Genomic DNA, 27,847 nt, shown 5'->3' with positions numbered 1-27,847 from the left:
ATATACTTTGAATTTACTCACTATTTAAAAATAAACAAACTTTTCAGTAACTAAGAATATTGTCTAAGCTAATGGAACAGGACCTGTAATTCTGCAAATCCAATTACCAGTTAATATCCTGCATACATAAATACAAGAACTGGCACTTACTGAGCAGCTAGTGAAAATGTTAACTTTCTATACCAAATTCTGGGCCACATCACCATTTTCTGTTAGATGAAAGACAAAAAAAAACCAGTAAAAGGCAGCCATGTCTACAGGAAAAGTGATCACTAGTAAATGAAGGGCAACATTTTTCATTAGGAGCTAAGTTGCAGTGGGAGGCTGGGACAGGACAGTGGCAGAGCTAGAAAGCGCTGCTGCATGAACAAGGCAGTAATATGCAAGGTTGCTCCTCACTCTCTAACTTCTTGAAAATTGGTATTACAGCCTCATGACCCCAAGCCTTTAATAGCCTTCAGGAACAGTTAACCAAAGCACATCAGGTTAACGCACTATACCAACCTTTCTCCTCTCAGAGGCAGCAGCCCAGAGAGATCTCTACAGGAACACCTCCACCATCTGACTAATTGTAAAAAAAAAAAAAAAAAAAAAAAAAAAAAGGCATTACTGAAGACTTGAAAAGACTATTTCCAAAACTGTGAGCATAAAACTAGATCTGGAAGTTTGGGAAAGGGAGGAACCCAGCTGCGCCTGTCTGAGGGTGGCGAGAGAGCAGCTCAGAGCAGAAGTCTCTTCAGAAAAGAATGCAAACAAGGAAATTGTGAAATGCTACTCTGAAGACAGAGTAACATATGCCCCAGCTGAAACAGTTAAATCATTCTTAATTAAAAAAACCTATGTAAACAAGTAATTACAAATTAAAAGAAAATTCTGCACATGGAAGATGTCTTTTTGCTTCATCTATCAGACCAAAAAACCCCATATGTTTAATTTTCAGATGCATCAGGAAAGAAATGGATCCAGAAGAATACAGGAATATAATATCCTTAGGTATGAGCAAACTGTCTGCATTCTAGAAGTGCAGTAATACAAGGATTGAGAATCTGGACAACCTTGCTGAACAAACTTAAAGTAAACGCATTGATCTAGAAGCGAAGAAAAATTAATGCATTGCAGTAACGAAACTTAACTTTGCTACTAATAATATAGTTGGAATATTAAAGAAATACCTACCCCATCTAATTCCTAAGTATCTACTCTAGTGTAAAGAAGAACAAGGACTTCATTAAGAAATGAGAGGTCAGAGACGGAGTTACCAAAAAATAGCTACTGTGCTTTAGTTTATGCCTTAGTACAATTTGATTTAATTTCCACACATAGACAAATCTTCAGGACTAGCATCTGTCTCTACGTCCTTACAAAAAATGTTAGCCTCTTGGTCCTGCAGAGGCACTTTATTCACGTTAATACTTTGAAAAGCAAGCATAACTTTCAGGCACCTCTATCAAGACACTAGCCAGAGGCTGTATAAAGAAATACTTTTTTATAGGCAGCCTTAAAAACAGTTGTTGGATGACAACACTGTTAAATGATTTTTCTAGTTGCAGAATGGTACTGAACTGCAATCACTGATTCACTCACTATCTCATTTATTTCTGATGTTGCATATACTTCTCTCTTTTCTTCCCTTTGTTTTCAATCTGGATTATAAAAATGAAGAAGCAATTTCTCAAGTGTATTTCCTCTTCCTTCCCATCTATGGTGTTTTACTGCCATCTCTTCTCATTTTGCTTGTTCGTGTGTTTTACTTCCTCTCCATGACACACTCAGAAAAAAAAAATTTCAGATTTGCAGTTATGTTTAAACACCAAGCCCACCTCATGTTATTACCTGCACTGCTATCTTCCTTCCTGACAAACTGAGTTCCATCGTTGCAAATACCTCTTGTGGATGAGCATAGTTCAAGTAAAGCTGCAGAAACAGCCCTTTCCAAGTCATGATGAAAAGCACACCCCATGCTCTTCAAAACCAAAAAAAGACAACTTCAGTGATCTGTTACTTCACCGCCCTACGGACCTGACATTTTAAAATTGCCTAGAAATTAGGGGTGAAGAAGAGAGCTGCTGCATCTCTAAGTTTTGTCTACCTGTGAGTACTGCCTCAGTCTTACTGAACTGGCTGTTCTTTGCTGTATTGGGTAAAGCTCACATACATGTAGCTCGTATAAAGCAGCAGCACTGACAGCTTTTCTTCGTTGTTCTAGTTCCTCAAACTCTTCCATGCAAAATGATTAAGTTTCCTCTACAAATGTTTTAAGACAACTGTCCCCCACAGAAGCTGATATTAGGTATATAATCAATAGTTACGCTTTCCCCCACAAATCACTTTTCATTTATCCGCTCTTTACTTAGCGTAAGCAGTTCTTACATGCCAATTTAAAAGTCAATAGACTACAAGACCTCTTTAATAACCACCTTCTGTTTGTGGTCATATGTTTAGTAAACGGCAACAAGTATTTCCTGGTTAGACACGACTACAATATCACTAGTTACTTTAAAAAAAAATTTGTATAGAAATTTTGATCCATTCTGTCCTGTTCAATTTTACTCCTGTATTACCTTTTGCTTACTTTTTGCATCTAACAGGTTCACATGGTGATTCTGAGATATCATTCCTTACCCACTGACTTCACCTGACTGAACTGCACCATCCACTTCACTCTCCGTGTTCTACAATGTGCCTGTAAAAGTCCAGCAGCCTACCTACATACACATCTGACTAAAAGCACCAAGACCTCCTACCTAGCATGAGGAAGATGCCTTTCATACTCTCTGCTCAGTACTATTCAAGAAAACAACTTGTCTTAGGTGTTTAGGTCTTGCCATGCACAAGCGTATTTTCTGTAACAGTGTCTAGCTTTATGCCTCTAATTGGGAAGTACGAGCTACGTACTCCAGTCATTTTTCCAAATGGCAGACAATCCAGTGTTCTTTGCTCCTTCGATCTGCATTTTATTGTAGAACATATCTCTATCTATGGTACCCATTCTTTAATATCTTCTCCAAGTCAGGAAAATCAGTACCTTTTTTATTTAGACAATTTGCCCATTATCAAATTTAATGTAGTATTAACTGTATGAGGTAATTTACAAATGCTAAGCACCCTTCTATTTCCACTCCTTTCTAGCCAGATTCAACCTCATACCTAGATTCTCAATTTGTCTGCAAATCTCATTTTAATAAAAAGTCAATTTTCAACATGCCCCGTGGCTTGTAATTTCCTCTTCAATTTCACACTCACTTTAAGCCACAGCAGAAAACAACACCCCACATTCACACTCCTGCAAACTACCTTGCTTCCTTCCCAACTTAGGCATTTTGGTTCTTCCTACGTACTTTAGTTCACTTCTGCTTCTCATTCCTGTTTCTCAATGTCTTTTGTATTTTACAGAAGCGGTGGGCAGTTTTAAAATGTGTTTTCAGATGGCTAACATTAACAGACCTACTGATATCCTTTGCAGTTATTAGGAAGTATGCCATTTTACAATGAAACAGTGCTTTTCTGCCTAGAATTAATTTTATATTGCTTTAACTCTCAGAGGAACAAATTTATAGGACTTAAAAGCACATATAGCACCCATGGATTGCAAGATAATCTGTTAACATGACAAAATGCAATGAGATAAATTAAAGAAAGACTTTCTGACTTATCTATTGGCCAGATCATTAAAGTTAAAAAGTTAAATTAAAAGGGAAGCCTAAAAGCAAGGTGTTTGGCCCACATCATTGGGCTAGAGATCCCCAAATTGTAAACTCAGATAAATTACACTGGTTGTCTACCTCAACCACATATCATAAGCAAACAGTCCCTCAGCAGGGGCAATGGAATTGGACAGATGCACTCCTCTAATACTTTTTTTCAGCTAATTTCCTAAGATAATAGGCGGCAGTATCTTACACAAGGTTGCCGAACTGAGAAGCATAGCTACATTGCAGTCTGCTATCACCACTAGCAAGGCACTAACTCCGTAATCCAAGCTAAAACTCCTCGCAATATTAAGACCTTGAAAACAAGGCAGGGATCAGACTGCTGCAACAGATTACGTATCATAGGGGGTACATGAGGCGTCACTACCTAGGAAAAATAAGAGCCAATTGTTTCATTACACACATCTCGCACCTTATGATGCTCTAACTTCAGATCTAACTTAAGACACTTAATTTAAAATCATCTAGTTGCTTTTCACTTCTATCAGGTAATTAGTATTCATTACAGTAACATACAGCTCATTAAAGAAAAAAATCATTCCTCCTTTGATTTTGGTATCCTAAAAATATCTCAGAGAATGTAAGAAAGCAGAATTTCTAAGAAAGTGGTGATTTACTATGTAATTTGATGATACAGCTGGGGAAAATGGGATGTTTTAGGGGTCATTAGGTTCCCCATTAGGTTTATAGTTTGATGACTTCTCACTACACTCGTTGCGCGCCTACAGTTTTGATACGTTCTTTTCAAATACACTTGCATAGAAGTGCGGAAAAGGCTAAGTCTGATAACCGTAATTGTTACACACTGTGAATTATGATATTTCAGAAAGTTTATTTCTGTAGAATAAAGTTATCAAATAATAATAATTTTTGTATGGAAGGTTTAAGAATTCTCCATTCATTCAACAAGATTTTAGGTTAATAATACACCTGAACAAGCTAGAATTTCAGAGAGATTTTACTTTTTAAAGGGATCCTTGAATATACATTTAAAAAAAGATGCAACGCCTCTAGAAAGCAGCAAAGGTCCCTTAAACAGTCTCCACACTGACTTAGCAAAAAGGGTTAATAGTCCAAATGAAGACATCTCGGGACCAGAAAGAACTGCTGCCCTCTTGAGTGGTCAAATTAATTCAGAGACCATGCATTAATTCCTCTGATTTTCTAGTGTCGAACTGGTCTAATAAAGGCTTTCCCCAAAATAAAGACAGCCAAACAAGCAATTCTCCTAAGGAAAAGGAACACAAGTTGTTCAAAGAGTAAAAAATGGTACTAGAAGATGTAACTATCATACAGCACAATCTTCTTACTGTTACAATATTAGCACAAGACTAGCTTGACCCATCAGCAGAGGACAAACTGTTCGTAACGTTTCGTCTCCACAGCTGGAATGTAAAGAGTAATTTTCCAATAATCTGTTGCAAAAATGGCCCAAGGAATGGTTCTCGAAACCATTAGATTGGTCCTAAGTCTCCACAGGTGGCTAGAGGCTCTAATGTTTGACCAACAGTTGTCTCGTCACAGGAAAACAAGAATCAGAAATCTAAAAACTAACAGTGGAGAATAATGCTCAGGCACAAGTAATACTCTGCAACTGCATCGTAGCATCAATTTGCAGTTGACAGGATATATACTGCATTACAAAAAAACCCTTACTAAACCAAAACCAAATGCACTTGAACTGCAATGCTACAAAAATAATCTTATAAGGAGGGGATGTGGGTCCTGGCTTTGCCGCCATGGATTTCCTATAAAATCATGAAGAAACATTATGTCAGTCATTTACTAATCCGGGAAAATAATCTTCCTCAGAAATGTAAGATTAACCTAATGACTGAGCTGGTTTTGTTCTACAGCAATGAGATATTCCAGCTGAAGTTCAGAGAATTAAAGTATTTTTCTAATACAGGCAGCTGCCCTAATAAAAAAAATCTTTCATATGTCTGTCAGAGGTCGAGGAAATTCTCTACCATTTCTTTTCTGAGAATGCATATTCTTAATCATAGTTACTGAAAAGTCTCATCTATAATGTTAAAAAAGGAAAGACTATATTTTAAAAGTCAATTACAGAATTAAACATCCAGATTTCTATCTTTTGGCAATGAAGAGGAAACAAAATTCGCTATAAAAGTAGCATTCAGTGGTAAGAATTAATAGTTTCCTTCAACATATGAGTTTTACTGTAGGGTCTTCTCAATATCTAGTTACCAAGTCTGGAGTGATCACAGCCAGCCTCATCTGAAACCACATAAATATGCAAATCTTTTTGGTTAAAGACTTGATCCAAAAAAGAAGATAGACTCAGTACAACTATTCTGGGACCTCTGTTTCCAGAATACTTGAATTTGAGTGTAATTACTATGCCAGCGAATCAGATTGGTTAGTACATTAAAAAACAGGTTTCTAGAATATTTAAATGCCACACTGCTTTCTCCACTTAAACACTGTACAAAGTACAGTTTTTTACAGTGGCTTCCCCTTGTCCATCCCTTTTAAACTTCAGCTTGATGCCTTCAGAGGTTAAAGCTAAGTAGTGTCCATGTAGAATTAGACATATACTGGGAAACTACTTAAGACAGCAGGGATCCAGTCAGCTTGATACTTCTTCCCCCTACCCCTCAAACTGCGCATTTTGAGGCTTTTCTGCTTTAACCGATGAGTCAGAAACCCAGAGCAAAGTATTCTAAAACTTTCTGTAAAAAAGAGCCTCTTCAGTAGATGGACAGCAGGTAATTATTTGATTTGGACCGTGAGGACTTTAACTGCTAGGATACATGCATTGTTATGTAGAGAAAGACTGGACAGAAAAATACAGAATACTTTCGGATAGCATTTGCATTAAAGAATGCTGCAAAATGCCTGCCAGTTTCAAGCACTGCATTAAAAAATGGTGTATGTAGGCTCTCAGCTGATTTCTTGCATCTAATTAGCACAGAAGCACATGAGGGATCCCAGAAATACTAAGACAGCTCTCTCTTGTTTGTTATATTTGGCTGCTTTAAGCTAGGATGCCAAGAGCAGCATTTGGTCTGATGTAAAGACACCAAGCACACAACAGTAACAAACCACCATCATCTGTAAAAGCGACAGATAACTAACAGTAGCTTAACTGATAATCTCTATCACTGGCAGAAAATATTTGGTTAAGTATAGAACAGAGAACTGCTACTAAAACATAATGTAAACTACCTAAATTGGGAAGATTCATCTCACAGCAAGGCAGACAAGGTTCTCAAGAAATGGCGTGAATTTCCCACATTCAAATTTTACCCTAGCGTTGGAAGACGACGGTGCTTGACTTGTTTTTGGTGTATATCATCATGGTGACGCAGCATGCTTAAAAAATCCAGTCTGAAGATTTAGCAATATGGTGAAGCATCACTACAAAACCTCCATGATTCACTGAATCAGCCAGCGCCCGAGCAGAGAACTGACCTTGAATATAGACTGTAGCAGAAAACTCTGCTCACACAGGTGAAAAATGTCATAGTATAGACAGTTTTTAGCAACTCTGCCAGCCTGAGAGAAAGGCAAAACGCAGATAATACTACCGAGTTCAAGTAGGTTAGTGCAACTTAACACTTGGTCAAGATTTCTACGCATTGGATGCACAAAAGTACACTCTAACAGCAATGAAAAATGTTTGACTACGAAGCTATTGCAGAAATGACAGACTGCTGCTAAGTCTGTCATGCAGACTAACGATAACACCTCATCAGTGCTGTGTCTTCATTTGATTCAGACCAAAGATAAACAAGAATTATCAAAGTTAATTATTTAGAAACACCCATATTTTTCTCATTAGTAAATTAAAACCACCCACAGATTAACCCTATTCTTAGAATTTCTGCAAATGGGAAAGAAAAAAAAAAATATCACAAAACTTTTCTGGGAGCAAAACTGAATTTTAGCAACATCAGTAAAATGAGAAATAAACATGTAATATCTAACTTTGTGACTTTTGGCTTTGTAAATAGGCAAGATTTCTTATGCAAAAGAAATATTCTTTTTAACAGCTAAGACTAGTAGCAAGAACAGCAGAAACTTTGTGGCATTATGAAAAGAGAAACTTACCTCCATGTGCTTAGTGCCAGAAAAATATTTCTGCTGAATTAAAGTCTGTCAGCTAATTTTAAAGTTCCATAGTACTTCCTTTTTAATACCCATCTTTAACACACACACAAAAGCATGAGGGATATAATTTTTAAGTATCAATCTCAAATTGAATTTACAAAAGAAAAAAAGCAAAGCCTGAATTATGTTTAGTCACATCTTATATTGGAGAAGTTTTATCCTTTAAATTGTATAGTCAGTTTCCTGCTCAGGTTTACCAGCACCGAGATTTTATCAAGGGCAAATAGCATGGAATATTCTGAGGTTTTAAACAACTACTTATACTGCCCATCCTGCTCAAGTACTCCTGTGCAGAATTTCAGTTGACATAAATATATTGTTAACATTTCCCTGAGGAATGCTAGCTAGTGGGCAACAATAATGGGCAAGTAACATATACTTACCAGGGCAGCAATTCCTTTTTTTAGGGAGTGGAGCAGGGATGGGGACACTGCTCTCTGTTAAATGTTTTAGCTTGCATCCACAGCATTTTTTTCAGGTAACTTGGAACCAAAAACTCATGCATTGAGGACTATTTTAGAGAGTATTTTTACAAAGAAAACCTTAAGTAGCTAGTAGGGTTGTCAGGGACACTTACTTATAAACATTTATCCCAGTCTATTTAAGACCAGTCCACTTGAAATTTACATTCTTCATTATAAATGAACCGTACTTTCTTTCAGTTACTTTTTATATAATGATCAGTTATCATCACCACAGAGCAAGCATTTCTAGCACAATTTTACAATTAGACAGAATTTACAATTCCCAAAGCCACAGTCAGTCAGTACTAGAATGATGAAATTCCTCTAGTGAAATTAAAACTGCTAGACTAAGGCTCTCTGTGTAAGGCTTGCCATTCTAATTCAGTATGAAGGAAATGTTTCTTCATGTATGAACTTGTCAGCGCTATCAGGTTATGCACACAGACTTTCAAAGCGTGCTGCTTGTACTAAAACTAATAGTTACTTCAACGTCTATGGAAAATCTGGGGAGAGGGGTCAATTGACATAGCTAAGGGAAGGAAAGCTGCAAGCTAAACTTCCACCAGCAAGATATGTTACAAAAGCAATTTTCTGTAAACTTATTCACTGTCACTCATGTTCAACCTATATTAATCGCATGTTAGCAAAAAGTGCGTAACACCTTTTAGTAGATGAAAGCTTACATGTATTAAATCACTATCATTCTATTCTCCACAATAGTCACATCAATGAGAGGGCTTCTTACACCTGAAGTTCCTACATGATATGCTCTAGTAACAATTTTATCTTCTAAGTATCTGTAATAAAATACAAAAGAGTAAACCATAGAGATTAACTAAACCAAGTTTCAGGGAAAGTTTAAATGAAACTCATTCAGAACTGTTCCTACAACATACTGCATATCATAGGCTGCTAAATGTGTTTGCGTGCTTTACAAATGCAACACCATTACAAACTCACTGGCAGCTATCCAGTTGCATAAGCATAATTAAGACACCTTAAGAGAACCAGATTTCTTCTGCAATAATTAGGATGTAAAAAGATTTGTCATGGGATTAATTTTGGATTTTTTTTTTTTTTTAAACAAAATCAGTAAAGTTACAGAAAGGCAAAAAAAAGTTACAATTATTTCATTACTAGGGAATCTCCCCCTCCTCCCCCCACATTCTGCCCCATCAAAAATTGCAAGTAGAATTATGATACTTAAATTCAAAGAACATGTCCGAACTGTCCAAAGACAGCTTCTTGATAAGGACTCCTGAGACCTCCTTGTCACCTGAAAGATGACTTGCAAGGGTGCATTGAAAGATACGGCCCACAGCAATACCTGATAGTCCACAAGTCTTACAGCAAACACACTTCTAATTCTGCCCATGAAAACATACAAAAATAACCTTTGGATGGATAGGGAGGAATGGAGAAAAGGCAGGCCAATACTGTGTTCAAGACAACAGAAGTAAAGCAGGAAATCTAACGGTCTATTTTTCCCACTCCTTTACATACTGCATCAAGTCATATTTTTGTACTGAGACTGAAGCTGTATATAATAAAAAAAACTCCATTCATTGTTATTTTAAATATATGCCACTGAGGACAAATTATTTTTGTAAGTTATGAGCATCTATAAACTTTTAAGTAATCTAAGTAAATTATCTGTAGACAATTTGCGCTGATATGCTCATATACCCAGATTTCTATTTACTATGATTTTAAAAGAACATTAATTATGCTGTGAGACCTTATTACATAAGCACATATATACATATCAAATGAACATGTATACACATACATAGTTCGAGAGATTCCAGAGGAATCCACAGGCATGGAACCTACAGCATGTTTTCATTTAACCATAAAAACTAAAATAATCAAAATTTTGTCAGTGAATTGTAAATGGTGCATTTGATTGTTGCTTTACCTTCCTTTCTAATTTTGGAAATGCTAAGTATGCTTTTTTTTCTTCTGATCCATCACTTGGTTAAGTAACATATACGTGTGTGTACATATTGGGGAACATGCCCTTAATGGAAGCTGCAGGGATGCAGAATTTGACAGAAATCAATACAACATTCTTTTCCTCCCCTTCATATAGCCTGAAAGCAGATCTGAGATGAATGGTATCAGCATTGAAATAGGACAAGTCACTTCATAGTTCAAATTCCAATTGAAACTATTTTGAAAATATGCTAAAACAGCTCCTAAATTGAGAGAACTTAACTGAAAGTTGTACCAGCACCCGTACATACACTATAAAATGCCACCAACTATAGCCAACAGTGTTACACATTTTATTTCTCCAAGCAGGAGAGATAAACAGAAGATGAGGGGAGGGGGGGAAAGACCCTTTCAACTTTTTGTTCTTTGACAAGGCATCTTCCCCTTTCCTAAGGAAAACAAAATAAAGACCCAGCTGCAACCAAGTTGCCCTTTTTGCTATTTGGTCACACTATGAACTTTTTAAACACGCTTAGTTTCACGTATAAATGTAGTTCCACTGAACACAATGAAGTTAGCTCGCATGCTAACTTCACCATGTCTGTTTTATCTACAGGACAGCACATACATAACCACATACCTGCCACCTCATTTTTGTAAATCTAATCCACTTTAATCTCTGAGTAGAGTTTATTTTTGTTTAAACGGAAAGAACGGTGTTTGAAAACCTATGCTTCCAGGAGGGATGATATCTGAAGGAAGTTGATGGCTTTGCTGCAGTCTGGACATAAAAAAATACTACATCAAACAACAGGCATCATTTTGCAAGTTATCTTTCTAGTCCAAATGCATGACTTGCAAAGTATTTTTTAAAATGTATTTGATACTCATTCTCACATAAACCAAAATGGAAGTATCAGGCTGTATATAGTAAGAGTTTGTTCTGCTATGGTCATGGATTAACATTTCAAAGAGTGTACAGTCATTTCTCTTTCCAGCTTCACACACTGGTTATTCCTTATTCTCTATCTCATGCACTAATGCAAACCATGGGGAACTGGAGACAGTAAGCTGCCCTCATTAGAAAGTCTAAGTTTTATATAGTCATATTACAGGAATCAAATGAGGTAAGACAGTTGACCCTCCATCACACTACTAAACTTTTCACATTAGTCGATTCTGAGGAACAGAGTTTGAATTAATAATGATAAAACCTATATAATTTAGTTCCATGCATAAGCTCTGTAACTGTTTTGCTGAAACACAGACTGGGTGTGAAAATACGAGTAAAATTACCAAGCTTCCTCAGCATACCAACAATTCTAGCTCTCCTCCTTTTGGAGAAAGTTGAAGATGTTAAAGCTCTGAAAGCCTTTAGCCCAGCAGCCAGTCTACAAGACCTTTGATTACAGGATCTACTAACGGATCAGCAATGTGTGCTCACTGGAACTTGTGAAAACTAAGATTAGTACACAGACCCTGTCAAAAGGCTTAGTACAATCTGCTTCTAAGGGAACAGACCCTGAACCAGATGAAATGTTTACACTTCAAGTTAGAAGTGAGTTCTATTAAACAGTCTTTTCTCAAGATGCAATAGGACTCCACTCTATAGCAGTATTACTGAAAACTGTCCACAAACTAAATTTAAAAAGAATACCTTTCTAGTTACAATGCCTATCCTTAAAATGAAACATTTCTGTATGCCACAGTTCCAATGAACTCTGGAAATGGTGCCAAGCTTCTACACTATGAACATCTGTCACTTCCAAACTAGTTAAACCCCAATATGGATCAGATTCAAATCACCGTAAGATCTTCTCATGTGTAGTTAACTGCATGTACACACAATGTGCCACAAAAACACATGAATGCTGCCTGTGCAATGGTACAGTTATGCACCAATGCATATCACTTCTTCTCACTTTTGAATTGTTTTATCTAAGAAAGGAAAAATGTCAAAGCTTACAGTATTAGGTACAGAACACTTCATTGCAGAAGTCCAAAATTGTTACTGGATGTAGAGCACCTGTCACATTGAAGCCATCAGTGAGAAAAAGCACACCCTAACAAGGGGAAAAAACAACGCACGCTCTTAAACGAAGAGCATTTGTACTAACAGGACACAGGAGTGCCAGAACAAATGGTTTGCCTTCACAGAGTTTCTAGCTAAAAGAAGCCACTGTCCTTCACCACAGCAGCGACTCAAAGCCTTTTTATAGTCTGCAGAGAGATTCTGCAGAATAAAGTAAAGCATTATTTTATGCAGTAGTACTAGTAAAGTTTAACAGAACATGTTCTCTCAGCCATCACGCTTCTCAACATCTGAATAAAGAGCATCAGGTAACTCAACCAGCTGACAACTGGAAGCTGGAAGAGATGTAGAAATGAATGAGAAATTACAATTATAGTTCCCTCACCCATGTAGATGAAGATAACCAATCTGCAGCTAATACAGGGTACACAAGAAAGCTACATTTTTACTTCTGTTTTTTTCAGGTTCAGACATACGAAAGAAGCTCAAGTTTGTTCCTCACCCAACACACATATTCCCCCCTCTAAATATCAATAGAAGGATCAGCAAATGACTTTGACAAAAGAAAGCACACAACGAGAAAAGTTTTCACTGTCCTCGTTACATTTGAAAGTGAGACTTCAAAAGTGTTGTGAACAAGAGTTTTATATAACTAACACTTCTAATAGGGATGTTTCTGTCACCCCATGTGGAAAGAATACAACAGAACAGGAAGCAGTTCATGTTTATTCATGTGAAAACAGCAACACACTATAGAAGAGGGTTCATAGTAATCTCTTCATTAGGCATCACTTCCACTTCAAAAATTAAAATTCCTAACACTTTCTCATGATAATTTTAATGATCAGATACAGAAAATAGAATTATAAAGAAATGCACTAGTGTTGTACCACGCATCTTCTGAAACTACAAATGTCAATTATGTGGATAACTTTCTGATATTATACAACTTGTAGGACCATGGCAACTATGCAAGATGTACATGCCTGTATTTACATATTGAGTAGAAAAGACAGGAAAGAAGTTGCATTCACTTTCTAGTGCAAGTCTACAATAATCACACAGACAGAACAACATTTATTAACAGAAATGGAACAAGTCCACACATGAATAAGAAAAGATCATAAATAATACAGTTGTAAAAAAGATTAAAAAATCTCTGACTGAGGTAGTCAAGAATGTGCAGTATGGATGTTTGTACAGAGCACCTGTACGGCAGTTACTCAAAAGCAGAAGTTTACTATGAGAAATGTGGTAGACTAGCAGGGTGGGCATGGATTATAATGGGTATGCCTTCCATTAGGAAATTAACAACGATCAGCTAGTGATACATACAATATTTTCAGTTGAAAGTACCACTAAACAAAATCTCAGGCAAGAAGTCTATTCTACTTTGACTTCTGATCACTCCACCTTCATCCTGACAGAAGTCAGTTCCCATTTTTCCCCAAGCAGAAGAATTTTGGTGGTATGCATAACAATTTTTTTCTGAACTCAGAACCAGATTAAAGTAAAAAGGGGAAGAAAATGCTTTGAAGAAACACAAACATTTTAAACAAAAACAATCATTTTTCTAAATGGTTTTATTTACATATTTCATATACAAGTATGTTAAATGATACATTCTGACTAGTATCCACACCAGTGTGAATTACACGAATTAAAGATACTGATGTATTGCATATGATGAAATGCAAAACAATCAACCCTAAGCCTTGGTCCCACCCTCTGAATCCTCATACAGCATCTGATTTGTTACCGAGACATCTAAAATTCAAAGTGTTCATATCAAATAGTTATCTGAACAAATATATCTAGTTTCATTTCTTTAGAACAAGCAATAACACAGGAGTCTTACTTGCAAAATTCGCAAGACAAAAAATACATATTAACAGCCAAACACTTTACATGCACGTTACTAGCTTTGTGTTTATTGTTTCTAGACTTGGGGTGTCACAACTGTCTTGTGCTTATGATTTTTAAATCTTTAATGATGGCAACCTTTCAACCCCTAATAACAACAGTTCAAAGTGACCAGGGTATAATGCAATATACTCAACAACAAAAAAAGTAAAAAGGTGTGGTGTGAACTGGCCTGAAACATTCAGGACAATTACAGATTAAAGTTTCCACTTAGAGCAACTGGAACTAAAAATTCTTTAGATCATTTAAAAAATGTTGCAAATACATGAACATAGTTTAATAAATGTGCTTAAGAGGATTTTCAACCTGGTGATTTCTCAAAGGAAACTAGCAGAGAAAAAGGTGACAACTTCAAATGCTTGCTTGAGAACTACTGAAATATTTACAACACTGGTAAAGTAAAAGTTCTTTCAAGTGCATGAAAAGCATTGTCAAGTCTTTCTGTATCTAAAAGATGGTTCAAACAGTCAAAGAGACAAAGGAAATAGTAAGAGACAGCTGGGCCTATGGGATCATAGGGTATTACATCAGAATTTATTTTTACATTTCTGTAGCACCTTTTAGCCAGATGCCAAAAGCACTTTAATCACTAAAGTGAGCCTCACAACAACCCTGTGAGGTAGGTAGGTATCTGTTTTAATAATGGAAAAACAGGTTAAGTAACTTACCCAAGAAGACACAGGAAATCAGCAGAGCAGGCTAGAATCCAGATCATGTCATCTATGAATTTAACATTATGGCACATGTGGGACTGAGACTTACATGCTCCTTTTTAAAACTGTGAAAGAGGCACTGACATGTGAAATGATTCAAGTTTTCTGGAAGTAGATTTTTATGGGAAAGGTATCAAGAGAAAAATGTGCTTTAAGCAACTAGAGAAAACAAGAGTCCGAGTAAGAAGAGTGGCATTACTGTACCACTTCCTAAATTTTAGTAGATGCAGAATAGCAAGTTAACTATTTTACTTGCTAAAATATGTATCAAAAATAGACTACATAGTCTGTCAAATCCACTAAACAAAACTCTATTCTCACAAGTCTTAAGCATTCAAATGCTATGACCCAAAACCGGTGTGAGCTGGGAGTTGTTTAATTCAATTCTATTATTTCTATGTCCTGCAACTGCTTCTTTTAATGTTAGAAGAAAAAGAACCAGTGTGAGAATGAAAATTTTTTGACCAATTCAAACTTTAATAGTAGAGTTCCCATTAACAAACTGTCAAAGCATGCTCTTCCCAGTTAATCTCCATGTTCTACTGACTACCAAACCAGTTGTAAAAGAGAGACCAGAGCATATAAATCTGTGCTTGACACATGAAATGGAAATGTAAAGCATTCAGTTACTTCAGCACAGTCTGTATATCAATAGCAATAAGTTAGATGATACATTAAGTGCTGAGCACTGCTTTACACTGTATTCTACTAGGGAATAAAGTCATACATAAAAAGGAAAACAAGAGGAAATCACAGCAGTAAGGCCTGCACTTAAGTTTTACATTACAAAATGAACTAGCATATGCAGGGAAACAGTTATTGTTCATATAAACAATGATTTCTACCTGAAGATCGGAAGTGACTAAAAAGAACACATTCCTCAAGTTAGGCAAAGGGAAATTTAAAGATTTCTAACAATTTATAAAGAACACAGCTGTTAAAGGGTTACTTCCTCTTTTGTAAGGCCATAATCATAACCCTCACCCTAGCTCATCTTCCAATAACAGACCAGCACTATGTAATGATATTCAGCTCAGATTTATGTTGTTCAGAGGACAAAATTACCTAGTGAAAGACGACCTGCCAGAAAACAACCCCCGCTTTCCTCTCCCTTTTTGTCTTTCTGTGATGCAAAGAGGAAACGTTATCATGTTAAAGAGGAAAGTGATATGCTTGTTTTGACATCAGGAAAAACACAGCTTACAGATGACTGAAGATTTAGCAATTTTCAGATTTAAATACTGCAGCAGTGAAAGTGAATCAAAAGCAATGCTAAACAAAGATTTACCACAGGCTACTTCCCCAAACTCAGGGCTGGAAAGATCTATATATCTGAACCATCCAAGAGAAACTTTCTAGCAGGAGGAGACTAGTAAGATTTCCAAGGAAAAAAGCTTTTGGAAAATACCTTCCCTATATTCCTTGTACATCTTAAGGCTGCAGTATAAGAAGCCTCAAAACGATTTCTCTATCTCAGGTAGCCTTCAAAAATTAATTGAAGTCTTAATTTATATTCAACCACACTGTTAAAAGAACATTTGAGAAAACATTTCATTTTGAATTTACTCTCAAGACAGGACTGTACACATGATATACAACTTAAAACACCACTGACGACAGTGCCCAATTGTGTGAATATATAATTTTAAGAGAGGAATTTGGAAATAAAGAGTTATTTCAGCTTATAGCTATAAATAGTTACATATACTAAAAAAAGGCAGAGATAAGCATGTTGCTTTTTAGTTAAATCGGTCACTATTCGAGTTTTGCGAGAAGTTACTGGAACCAGGAAAGAAAAGTTGAAAATATAAGTCATAACTGGTATTTTAAAAATTTGCCTTTTAAGATGAAAGAAACACTTCTAAAAAGTAAGCTCTTACATTTCTTTCAAATATAACCCTTTTCAAGTGCACCTCTACCAGAACTCTACGGTTCACGTTCTTCCATTGTTATGAATAAGAGAATCATATATTCCATTTCTCTTATATTTGAAGTGTAGTTATAGGCAGACACATGCACGCGCACACACACACAAACACACACACACGTGAACTAGTGATCTTTATGCCAATTCTTTCCTTCTCAAATTTACCTTGTGTTACCTGGTTACCATACCTGCCGGTAGAAGCTGATCTTCATTCCTTGAAGAAGCATGTAAAAACTATACCCTAGACTGTTTTAAGCTTTGCCACTGTTAATGTTTCTAAATACTACTAGATTATAAATTAGTTAAAATGTATCAATTAAGGGAGGTAATGCCTGTCAATTCATCTCTGAACATGGTTCAAGACAAGAAGCCTCAGACAAGAAGCTTTACACTGATAATAGTACTTTCTGCTGAAAGATCTACAACATAGTACAGGCTTTCTGAGGTGGTCTTACGCAACTCAAATTTGAGGCATGGGAAAGATAAAGGTTTTAAATAAGCACAGAAATCAGGTAATGTAATCATCAAACTAGATTCAGTTCTAAAGACTAGATCCTGTAGCAAACATTGCAGGGTACAAGAGGCTAATGGATTTGGCTGCAGGGTCCCAAAAGGAAAAATACACATCTGTATGTGTTAGTGCATTCACAATCTCCCAAATACGTTCAATCACCAACATTCCAACTACTACTACAAATGACTGGAAACAAAATAGTGAAAATTCTATGATATTTAATTAAGTAATATTAAATTTAGGTTGCATTATTTTGCATTGTAACATCTTACTATAAACTGCAATATAAAAATTTGTTATATTGCCATTATCCCAATTTTATTTAATAATCTTCAAAATTTACTGCCAGAACATATTTGGATACGTAATTTAATGTAAAATAAAGTATGATAACTATACAATGCAGTTTTGCCACTTAGATTGCTGCTTCGCAATTGTCACATAAAATGGAAAAAAATTTAGCTATCTCATTTCTCATCTACAGAACACAGGTCCCCACCCCCATAGTTTAGCATGTAGACGACCTGTTTCTTAAGAAAAATGTGCAGCTAGAAGATGCCCGCAAAAAGCGTGTGTATTAGTATTAAATATCAGCTACAGAAAATAAAAAAAATAATAAAAATACTCAGATTATACAGTGCATTTCATGGTATGTCTTTAAAGACTGTTTAAATGATCAATGCACTTAGTGGGAAGTTTTATATAGTTATGTAAACAATCACAATTTTGTTCAGATTTTTGGAAGCTAATGAGTTGTGCTAATGCATTTTCCCAGCATTTTCATTCCAGAAATCAGCTTCCATCCCACACCCTCCCGGAAAACACTATTCACAGAAACACTCGATTCCCTAAGAAAGCAAAAAAATTAGAAGACCCAAACATTCACAGAAAGTCATTCAAATAAGTTGGTATGTATAAATAAAAAAAAAAAAAAAAGTCCTCTAAATAAATGACACGGGAGGCAATAAATTGACACGACAAGTAAATAAAAGGCTAAAGCACTCCAATACCATTGAAACGGTTTTAATGTTGTTGCAACTCCATAATGCAACAATCATCAACTCATAAAAGACCCAATACTTTAGAATTCATTTTAATCACTACTTCATACCTATTTTACAAAATAAAGGCAAGGCATATTTAAAATCCCCTTTTCCCTAGATATTACGTGCCTATCTTATTTATGCTTATGATAGTATAAACTTAAACTCCTATTAAATGTTATATAAGAAAAAATGTAAAAATATTAACCTCTGCTTCAATGTACAGTTTCCAGAATCTGCCAGAACTGGGGAACTGGGCAACAAGGCGTTCATAGGTCTTCCGTGCTTTGTCTATAGGTTGATTCTAAAAATTGAAAATCAAAACAGCATTTACAATATTATGATTTATGTAAATGAATATGCTGATTTTACTCCAGAACCAAATAGTGCGAGTGGACCATAGATAAGGAAATGTAATCCTATGTCACTAAACCTGTGCCTCTCGAATGAGAATGCTCCAAGCGTCAAGGTCATATGGATTTTCTTCTAGTTTCTTTTCAGCTTTCTTCACTTTTTCTGGGACATATTCAGCAGCCTAGAAAAATTAAAAAGAAGACATAAGAGATCACAGGTAGAGTTTGAAAAGTTCTGTTCCCAGCTACAAAGTCAAGCTAATGACAACATTCTGACAGTGTAACATTCCAGATCTCAGTTTTTATGCTGGAGTTACTAAACTGTACTTTTACCTGGAAAACAAGTTGTCCCAGTAAGATAAGGCACTCTTACCGCAACAAGTTCTACATATTTGGTGATCCAGCAAAAAGCTAGACTAAACTGACTAAATGTTTCTAAAACACGAGAACAAATCTGAGCTGCCAGAAAATTTATTGCACTATGAATTTTAAACAGTTTTATTGACCTGATACTTTTAAGATGTAAAAAGTAAATCCAGACCAATTTTTCTATTACAGACCTCAGCCAAACAAATTCAGGTTGCTGCATGCGTCATTCAGTATATGCAGGACAGTAAGTATTTCATATCACAAGTTACAGATTTAACAAGAAAACTAGGAGATGGCAGTTCTAGCAGCAACATACATGTTATCCAAGCACAACTTCTTTGTTAACTTTCTGATCTGTCAATCAGAGTATTCTTTCAAGTTGCCTTCCTGTAGCTTTGGCTCTAACTACCTTAAACCGCTTTTTTAACACAGATATTCATACTGGAGTTTAAAAGCTTTTTTTGATACCAAAAGCTTTACCAAATTGAATGTTAACTTTTTAACATAGTTTACTATTGTAGTATAGGTTTAAGTGTTCTTTTAAAGACTTGTGGAAATCTTACTTTATTATCTCCAGATTTTTTTTTCTAGATTTAACACTGTTAGCACAAAGTAGATGAAAAAAATTACAACCTGATGATCACATGCAGACAAGCTTTAAAATACGTGCTTGTTACAACCCTAAATGATACAAGTTTTTTTATTAAGCATGAAATATTGTTCTGACCTGTACTCCAAACAGCTTATTTACTAACTTTCTAAACTTGACTCATTTTCAGGCAGATGTTAGCAGTCTCAAATCACATGATCATGTAAATTCTTGCCTTCATGAGATGCAACGATAATAACCTGTAAATTATTACTACAAGACCTTTCTTGTGAAATTTTACAAGTTAGCTACATAATTACTGTTAGAACATAAGATTCTGTATTGTATAGCGCAGTGACTGACTTACTGTACAGAAAACTCTAAAAAAACCTGTCAGTTGCTAAAAGATTATTTCAAGGGAATAATTTTAATTCTTAATATTGCATCTGGGTCAATACATAGCTCTGAAAATGAAAAAGACAGTAAACAGGACAGAGAGAACTAATACTCCTCTCTATCAAAGGTGCCATCACACACCTATAAAGGGAAACGGAAGGTAACTAGGTACTACAGAGGTATGCCTTCTAGTAAAATTAACAAGCATCACTATTGCACATTACTCCTGAAGGAAAGCACGTGTTCCAAGAATAGAAATCCAAGGTATTATTAATGAATTTTACTGGAACACCATTTACAGTGGCATTATATGAAGATAAGCTGCCAGTGAACTATTGTACAAAACAGTGACTTAAAGAAAAGAAAAAGCTGAGGCTAGCAAATGCAGTAAGCCTGAGTTACTTACAAACATCAATTTTATTTTCAGGAGTGCCCTGCCCCTTTCCTTTTGTCAACCTCTGCAAATGCACTACATCAGTTGCTTGTGTTATACCTTGCAATTCAGCTTGATCATTTAAAAAAGCTACCACATTTTTTAATAGTTTTCAGCACTACCAGTTTTTGTGTCAGTCCTACTAGCAGGATATAATTCAAGGCATATCCCTTAAAAGACTTTAAATTAAATTTACTTATAAAATGAACAAATGATCAAAGATGTTGCAGAACTGTTAAACTGACATGTAATAGCAGCCATGCATGAAAGGGAAAAGGAAAAAAAATCAGTAGGAGGGGCTTTACAGGAGCTTAAAGACCATTATTCTTTGATTCAGTTTTTGAATCATTCTTAACATTAATTGCTTAGTGCAAAGCAGTGTAGCTTAGAAGGCAAGTATCAAGTCCCACAGTAAACTAAATTATAAAATTAATTTGATTAAAAAGATCAACTATTTTAGTAGTAATTCAGTTGTATTATCTCAAACCTTTCCATGTGACACACAAAACTCAGCTGATACTGCAGCGAAACAGTTACGGCTTCCAGGAATTTGATTTCACCTATGCAGATATAGGGCAATAAACTCAAAAAGGCTGAAATAAATCAAGCTGGTGAAAAAACAAATGCTGATAAGATGCATAATCATAGCAATCCTACATTAATTTTATACGTTTGATACAGGACTCCTAACCCATGTAAGCAGCATAATAAAATGTTCATTCTTTTATTGGAAAAAAAACAAAAAACCTTATTTCCTAAATTTGCAAATATTCACTTAGCAGCAGCAGATAAAGTCTCCATGCAGTTATATAAGACAAAAATTATAGGAGCTCTACAGAATTGAAAATAACAATATGATCAGGGTTTTAAACCAGACTACTTGAAATTGCTTGTACCTTACGTCATATGTAAGAAAACACCGAACTTCTGAAGGCCAGTGAGCACTCCTTCTCCTGTCCCTATCCATCTTCAGGACAGATAAAAGCCATCCACATTTCAGAGAGGCAAACCAGCGTCCTGGTTATATCCGAGTCAAAACAAGGCCTCATTACATTGCACCTTCACAAATAACCACTCTTAATATATTGGAGAAATCAACACTTAGGATTTCCAGTCTGGACCATTTTGCCAGAACTAGGAGTGTGAGCAAAGATGCATTCAGTTACACATCAAACCTGTGAGAACATCTGCAAGCAAGCAACAAAAGGGAAAAAGGAGCTTGACTTTTAACCTAGCTCAACTATAGCCAGAAAGACATTTGATCCCAGTTTTGAAAACTACATGTTAACTGCACTCTGTGCTTAGTTCTGCTGTTATCACAGTTCAAGGGTATGTGGCTTTCGATTATGTATTTTTAATTGTACTGCTTGCACAACAACCAATATCTAACACTGTGAATACTTAATTCTTGGGTGTTTGTTCACTGCCATGATCCTGCCCCTAGATAAGCATTTTCAGTCCCTTCCTCTGGTTAACAGAGGCACTTAGTTAATCTCATCCTGTAACAAGCCAGTTCAGGGAGTTAAATCAGCAGAAAAACAATCCTATTAGAAAAGTGATTAACTTTCTAATGGTTCAGCTCCTTCATTTCAGGATCAGATGTGATGCAGAATAAAGGATGCAAAACCATACAGGACTTCAGCAGTCCCAACTCAGATCAGCTTAAGCTACCATAAAACCACCTAATCAGATAGATACTGGCTTTTAACTTTTCTTTACTGCCTGAAAAAAAAAAAACGTTGCAAAGAATTGTTGCATACAAACTGGAAAAATACTTTTTTCCTCTGCTTTTGATAACTGTGTTCAGTACAGCTCCCACAAAATCGGGCTCCTATCCCACAAACAACCCGCTGAAGGTCATAGAATTATTTTAGCACTTGAGGTTCCATGTCCACAAGTATCTGTATTATTACCATCTAGTCTGACTCACAGCTTCCCTTTTATTTATTTATGCACAGATAAATAGCAACGGATTTTTAGTTTCACACATACTAAGTGTGTAAAATTATCTTTATGACCTGTTTCCAGAATCTGAAAAGACCTAAAACCAAATTCTCCAACAAGTCTAGGAGCTCCTTCCTGCAAAATACATCAACTGCACAAAATCCAAATTTGAATTCAGAAAGGATGTCTGAGGGAACAAGAACAGAAGAAACAAAGCTAACTTTTAGTATTTACTAGAATTTATTTATCAATCACCTTCAAGGAAAAATTATTGGTTTATACCTTACTGCTAAAAGCAACAGTTAACAGTTTCCCGAGGCCTAAGAAAAATACCTAGCCAAACACCTCTTTCAACTATTCACAGCACCTAATGCAATCAATTGCTTAAAGCATCCTGTTTCCACAAAAGGATCTTCTGCAGTGAAAATGAAATGTATTTAAACAGCTGTTCCATCTGTGAAGTGGCCAGTTTAAGATGCTTTAAAAACTACCACTAATTATGAAATGAGAACTTCTACAAACAGGACATATAGGCTCTTGTACACAAAAAGGCAGGAATTTTAATGGCTAGTTCAATCAAATTGGTTCAACATCCAAAAGGAGTTTTATGTCCATTAAGATAGAAGTTACTGTTAGGAGGTTTTGGCTGGCTGTTGCACAGTTTAGCATAGCCTGGACTGTAACGGACCCAATGAATATAATTTCAAATATATTAACATGCAACTTAACAAGCACTGTTAGTTGTCCAGTTAGGTTAATTTACAGGTTTGTCCAGCCTAAGTTTTTTTTACTTAAAGTTAGTTACAGTTGTATGTGCACAGAAGTTTTAAAATCCTTTCTTCAGCACACATCCCTTCGCTACACTAAAGTTACACATTATCAATCCTTGCACTTTCTTAAATCCATTTTTAATGCCTTGCCTTCTTCCATTCTACCACTAAGTCAATTCACCTGTGAACACAACGGTGAAAAAAAAGTTTGTCCTTTAAGACTGGGTCACTATCAACAGATAAAACCCAGCATATTCATTTTAAGTAATTTAAAAAGGATACTTTTGTAAGTACTGCCCCAGCCCCCAACATAATCTTGGTAGTTTTATATCTCTGAACAAATCAAGAGGGTTTTAGTAATGATTACCGTTCTTTCCTCATAAGACTATTTCCCAAATGTTAGCAGTTAGACATATTTTCTGCTTTAACTTCTGCTTAGTATACCTGGAACTTACTGACCCTGGAAACACAGCTAAAATACAGATTATTTAAAATTGTGTAAAAATTGGAAAAAACCCACTGCATTACCAACTCAAGTCTTCCTCCGCCAATCCTGGTGTTCATTCTGTTTACAACCTGTTCCTACAGTAAATGTAAACAGTGACAGTAAACCGAGTTTTACTATATATAAAACAATATGCTTTTAGGGGAGTTTCTCTCAAATGGCTCCTCCCGATATGTTAAACTCACATAATCTTGCAAGAATAAACTTTTGCTTTCAGTACTGAGCTCAGTGACATCTATTTTTAAAATATGAAGCTAAAGTTAACTACAATAACATTTATTATTGCATTTACAATTCAGAAACTTACATGATGCACTGGATCAGACACAAGGCATGAATGAAAGGAAGGAGTAGAGAGGGACAAAAGTGCCAGTAAGAAACTGGAATAGACTGCTTTAGAGGTCTTTTTTTATAGTCACAGAGACAATACAGACATCTTTTTTTCCACCACTCAGTCTTGGACCAGATTCATTTTCATCTGAAGTAACGTGCATCACAGACTGGGGTACATATCTTAGAAACAGTTACAGGAAGCATGAAATACAAATTCTAGCCTTAAAAGATTAGAAGGCAACTAATGCAGGGGTAAAGCAAATATTGCATCAAGTCTTCAGATAAAATTGATGCCTGGCAAGTATATATTTATTAAGTGGAGAAGAATAGTGGTTCTGCCATGGTAGAAAGAGGCAAAGAGCACAACAAATTTAGGTCTTGTTAGAGACAACATGAAACAACCACAACTGCACTGTACCTGGTACAATAAAGCCTCCTAAACCCCCGCTGGGTCGTTAACCTTACAATACCTTTGCTCTCCCACCCTCCCTACATCCAACATTCCACTCTGTTCTTCCTTCCCACACTACCACAACTTCGTACTTGCTGGAGACAGCATAGCAATTTGTTATTCACCTGGCTGCTTTTGGAAGTCCTCTCCAAACCCTAAGATCTGGGAAGCAAGCAGCAGACACCTCTGTGTGTCAGTGAGTCAGAGCTAACAAAGCTGATTTGTCAAACATCTTTAACATTTGCATCACGCACTATCATGCGTGCATCTTATGCACAACATAGATGCAAACTAACTGTACAGTCACTCCCTTATACTGAACTATGTGACAGTCAATGAAAATGACACCCAAAAGCTCAGAAGCTGGTCGCGGAAGCAGCAGACGAAACCTGAAACAGGAAAGCCAGATGCAATCCAACCTCTGCTTAGCTTCGGCTTCCCACAGAAAGGAACATTTAAAACCATAAGAATATTGTACATGTAAAGTCAAGAGAGCCCTTCGGATAGCACTAGGTTCCAATATATAGCAGCTGCAGTGTGGGGAAGGGAGCAAGACACGACTGCCCCCATCACAATGCTTTGTTGTTCCTCCTTCCACAGAGACCCAGTGAATTTAGGTCTATCACGCTCTGTAAGACCACAGTTAGACTGGCATCAACGCTTACTTAAGGTACACCTGCCTCACCACACAACTGGATGAGTGGTAGCCTACGGTGCAGAAAACTTCATGGTAGTATTGCTAAAGACACTGATATCAAATTATGGCCTATCTTAACATTAGGAGTAAGAAACAGAAGTCTGCCAGGGTAAGAAAAAAATAAATGTAGAGGACAACTTAGTGAAACTGAAAAAAATTGATGGAAGGGCTGTAACTGACCATAACAAAATTAGAGAATTCTAGAAAACCAGAATCCAGAGGACTTCATGAAGAGGATGGAGTAGGAAAAAAAATAATTTAACCCAACCTATAAAAGAGCTGTTTTGTTTTGTTTTTTTATTTTTATTTAAAGTGCACCCAATGTGAAAACAGTAATCACAATGGGTAAAAAGAATGAACCTTAATATGGATCGAAAAACCAAAATCCAAACCATATGTTAAACTACATGCTTTACATAGGCTGCAAATAACGATTTGCAATTTTTTGAATGATAAAACCCTCTGTGATATGGCGTCACAATATTAAAGCTGTTACTTTTCAGAATAACTTTTACTTCAGTATGGAGACAATAACTCAAGCTTTTGCATATTAAATTTTCCCTTGCAAAAGAAAATAAAACCTTAAGTCAGCACTGGTTTTCTTTAAGTTAAATAGTAACATATTACAAGCTACAGAAACACACTACTTTAACCAGCAGTTTAGTTATGCAATTTAATGTCAATGTAATTTTCAAGAAAAATATACTGGAGCAGGTAAGCTCAAATGTGAAACATATTACACATCAATAGTATCAAAATGTTATTGTAGCATATTCTTACTTCTTTGTAGCCATCTACCTTGTGATGAAGTAAACCATTCTGAAGAATCTGTTGCTTAAACATACTGGAAGTATACTTATTAACCTGACCAGCTTTGCACATACAGGCTAGTAATTCATAGGATATTTTCCTAATGAGACAGAAACTGTGTATTTTACATTCTGAGCACTTCTCTTTCCTAACCCCCCCCCCGAATTGATGATCTTAAAAAAAGTTTACACACCACCCTTTCAGAGTACAGGCCCAGACACACAGAAACATAACCTGTTTTGTAAAGAGACTGACATCCTTCGAAGAAAAGCTTCTTAAGGGAGCACTAAGTCATCAGCTTAATTTCAAGTATTTTTGTAGGCTACATTGGCCACTAAGGCATGCCACAGTGTTATCAATCACTCCTCCCTCAGTCAGGAACTTTCACCCCCACCCCTTCAATTAATACTGATTTTAAACATAGCTCTCACTATTAAAAAGACCTGTTTAGAGAAATTCTGCCAGTAAGTAGGAGATAGTTCATGGTAACACCAGATTTGAAAAGATGACATACAATACTCTGATTGCACCTGCCTAGAAAATAAGAAGTTATGATACATATTTTAGCATATTAAAAAGCCCAAGCCAAAACCAACTGTAGTTATTTCCCCCCAGACCAAGAATGCTGTACCACAAAGAAGATTCTTTATTAAATAAACATACTTTTATGGTTTCTAATTTAAAGATGTTTTAATAATGCCTTATTCTAGAGGAAAAGGGTATTGTTAAAGAGGCACACAACCTTATATGTTAAGCGTGTATGTTCAGCAAACGCTCACTTCACTAAACACTGCAAATGTATCAGTGTAAACAGCTTATCCGGGTTTCAATTTTCTTCCGGAGTGCGTGTAGTCAATGACCACGAATAAATGAGATCGGGAAAGCGAAGCTCACTGGAGTGTCTATTGTCCACCTCGACCTACATTAAAGTTTGCTTACCAGAAACGCGAAGGCTGAGACAGACATAGTTTTCAGAGCATTACCGGTTTTACCGAGGGCGGACGCCGGGAGCGGCTCCGCGCACCCCCTTCGTTCCCCCCGCGCAACGCTTCGCTGACGGCATAAACTCGCGTTCCACAAAATGGGTGTGTGCGGCGGGGGAGGGGAGCCCTTCGCCGACCGCGCCGCTGAGGAGACCGGCAGGGCTTACGGACGTAGGGAAGAGGCAAGGGCCGCGCTCCCGCACCCCGGCCCCGCTCCCCTCAGCCCCCGGGGCAGCCCGCGGCGCGGCCGCCAGCCCGACGGCAGCTCCGGGCGGCGGCCGGCCCCACACGCTGCGCCATACGCTCGGCCCCGCCGCCCCGCCGGGGCCTGCCCAGCGCCGCCACCACCGGCCAAGCCCCGGACGGGGCCGCCCCCCCGCCGCGGACGGCCCTAGCCCCCGCTATTCCCCTGAGGGAGCGGCCTGCGACCTCGCCCTCCTCCTGCTCACCTGGTCGCCGGCCGCTCCCTCTCCGGACATGGCGTGTTAAAACAGGGGCTGGGGCACAGAGGCCCCAAACAGATTAAAAAACCCTTTAAAAAGCGCCCGGCGCTGCTGCCGCCGCCGCGGGCAGCTCCACCGGTCGCGCCAACCGCTGCGGCCCGGAGTTCCAGCAGCGCTAGCAACAAAATGGCGGCTCAGCCCCTCCGGTCCGGCTTTCAGCGGGGGCGGGAGGAGGAGCGGCGCCGCGCCGCGCGGGGGACGCTGGGAAAAGCCGGGGGCGGCCCTGAGCCGCGGCCGTGTGGCGGCGCGCGGGGGGAAGTGCGTCACGGCAGCGCGCGGCGCTGGGGCGGAAGTAGTCAGTGAGTGCGTCGCTGAG

The 27,847-nt window shown here is 37.2% G+C and overlaps 1 protein-coding gene across 2 annotated transcripts in view; it reads right to left on the bottom strand.

The window, feature by feature from the left end:
• The window catches only part of CSTF3 (cleavage stimulation factor subunit 3), a 50,846-nt gene extending 23,114 nt beyond the window's left edge, over positions 1 to 27,732 (bottom strand). The window contains exons 1-3 of one of the 2 annotated variants that reach the window (XM_052811670.1): positions 27,478 to 27,732; positions 18,829 to 18,930; positions 18,604 to 18,699 (exon numbers count right to left, since the gene is read on the bottom strand). In XM_052811670.1, the coding sequence (XP_052667630.1) occupies positions 18,604 to 18,699; positions 18,829 to 18,930; positions 27,478 to 27,507 (228 nt within the window). In that variant the 5' untranslated portion in view covers positions 27,508 to 27,732. Of the gene's footprint in view, positions 1 to 18,603; positions 18,700 to 18,828; positions 18,931 to 26,984; positions 27,314 to 27,477 lie in introns of those variants that run through there. The other variant, XM_052811671.1, reaches the window with a different exon arrangement.
• Positions 27,733 to 27,847: the final 115 nt, after the last annotated feature.

The sequence above is a fragment of the Harpia harpyja genome, chromosome 16 (genome assembly GCF_026419915.1).
Source record: "Harpia harpyja isolate bHarHar1 chromosome 16, bHarHar1 primary haplotype, whole genome shotgun sequence".
Lineage (NCBI taxonomy): Eukaryota > Metazoa > Chordata > Aves > Accipitriformes > Accipitridae > Harpia > Harpia harpyja.
The sequence above is the reverse complement of the archived record's forward strand: the minus strand, read 5'-3'. Positions and strand labels throughout refer to the sequence as shown.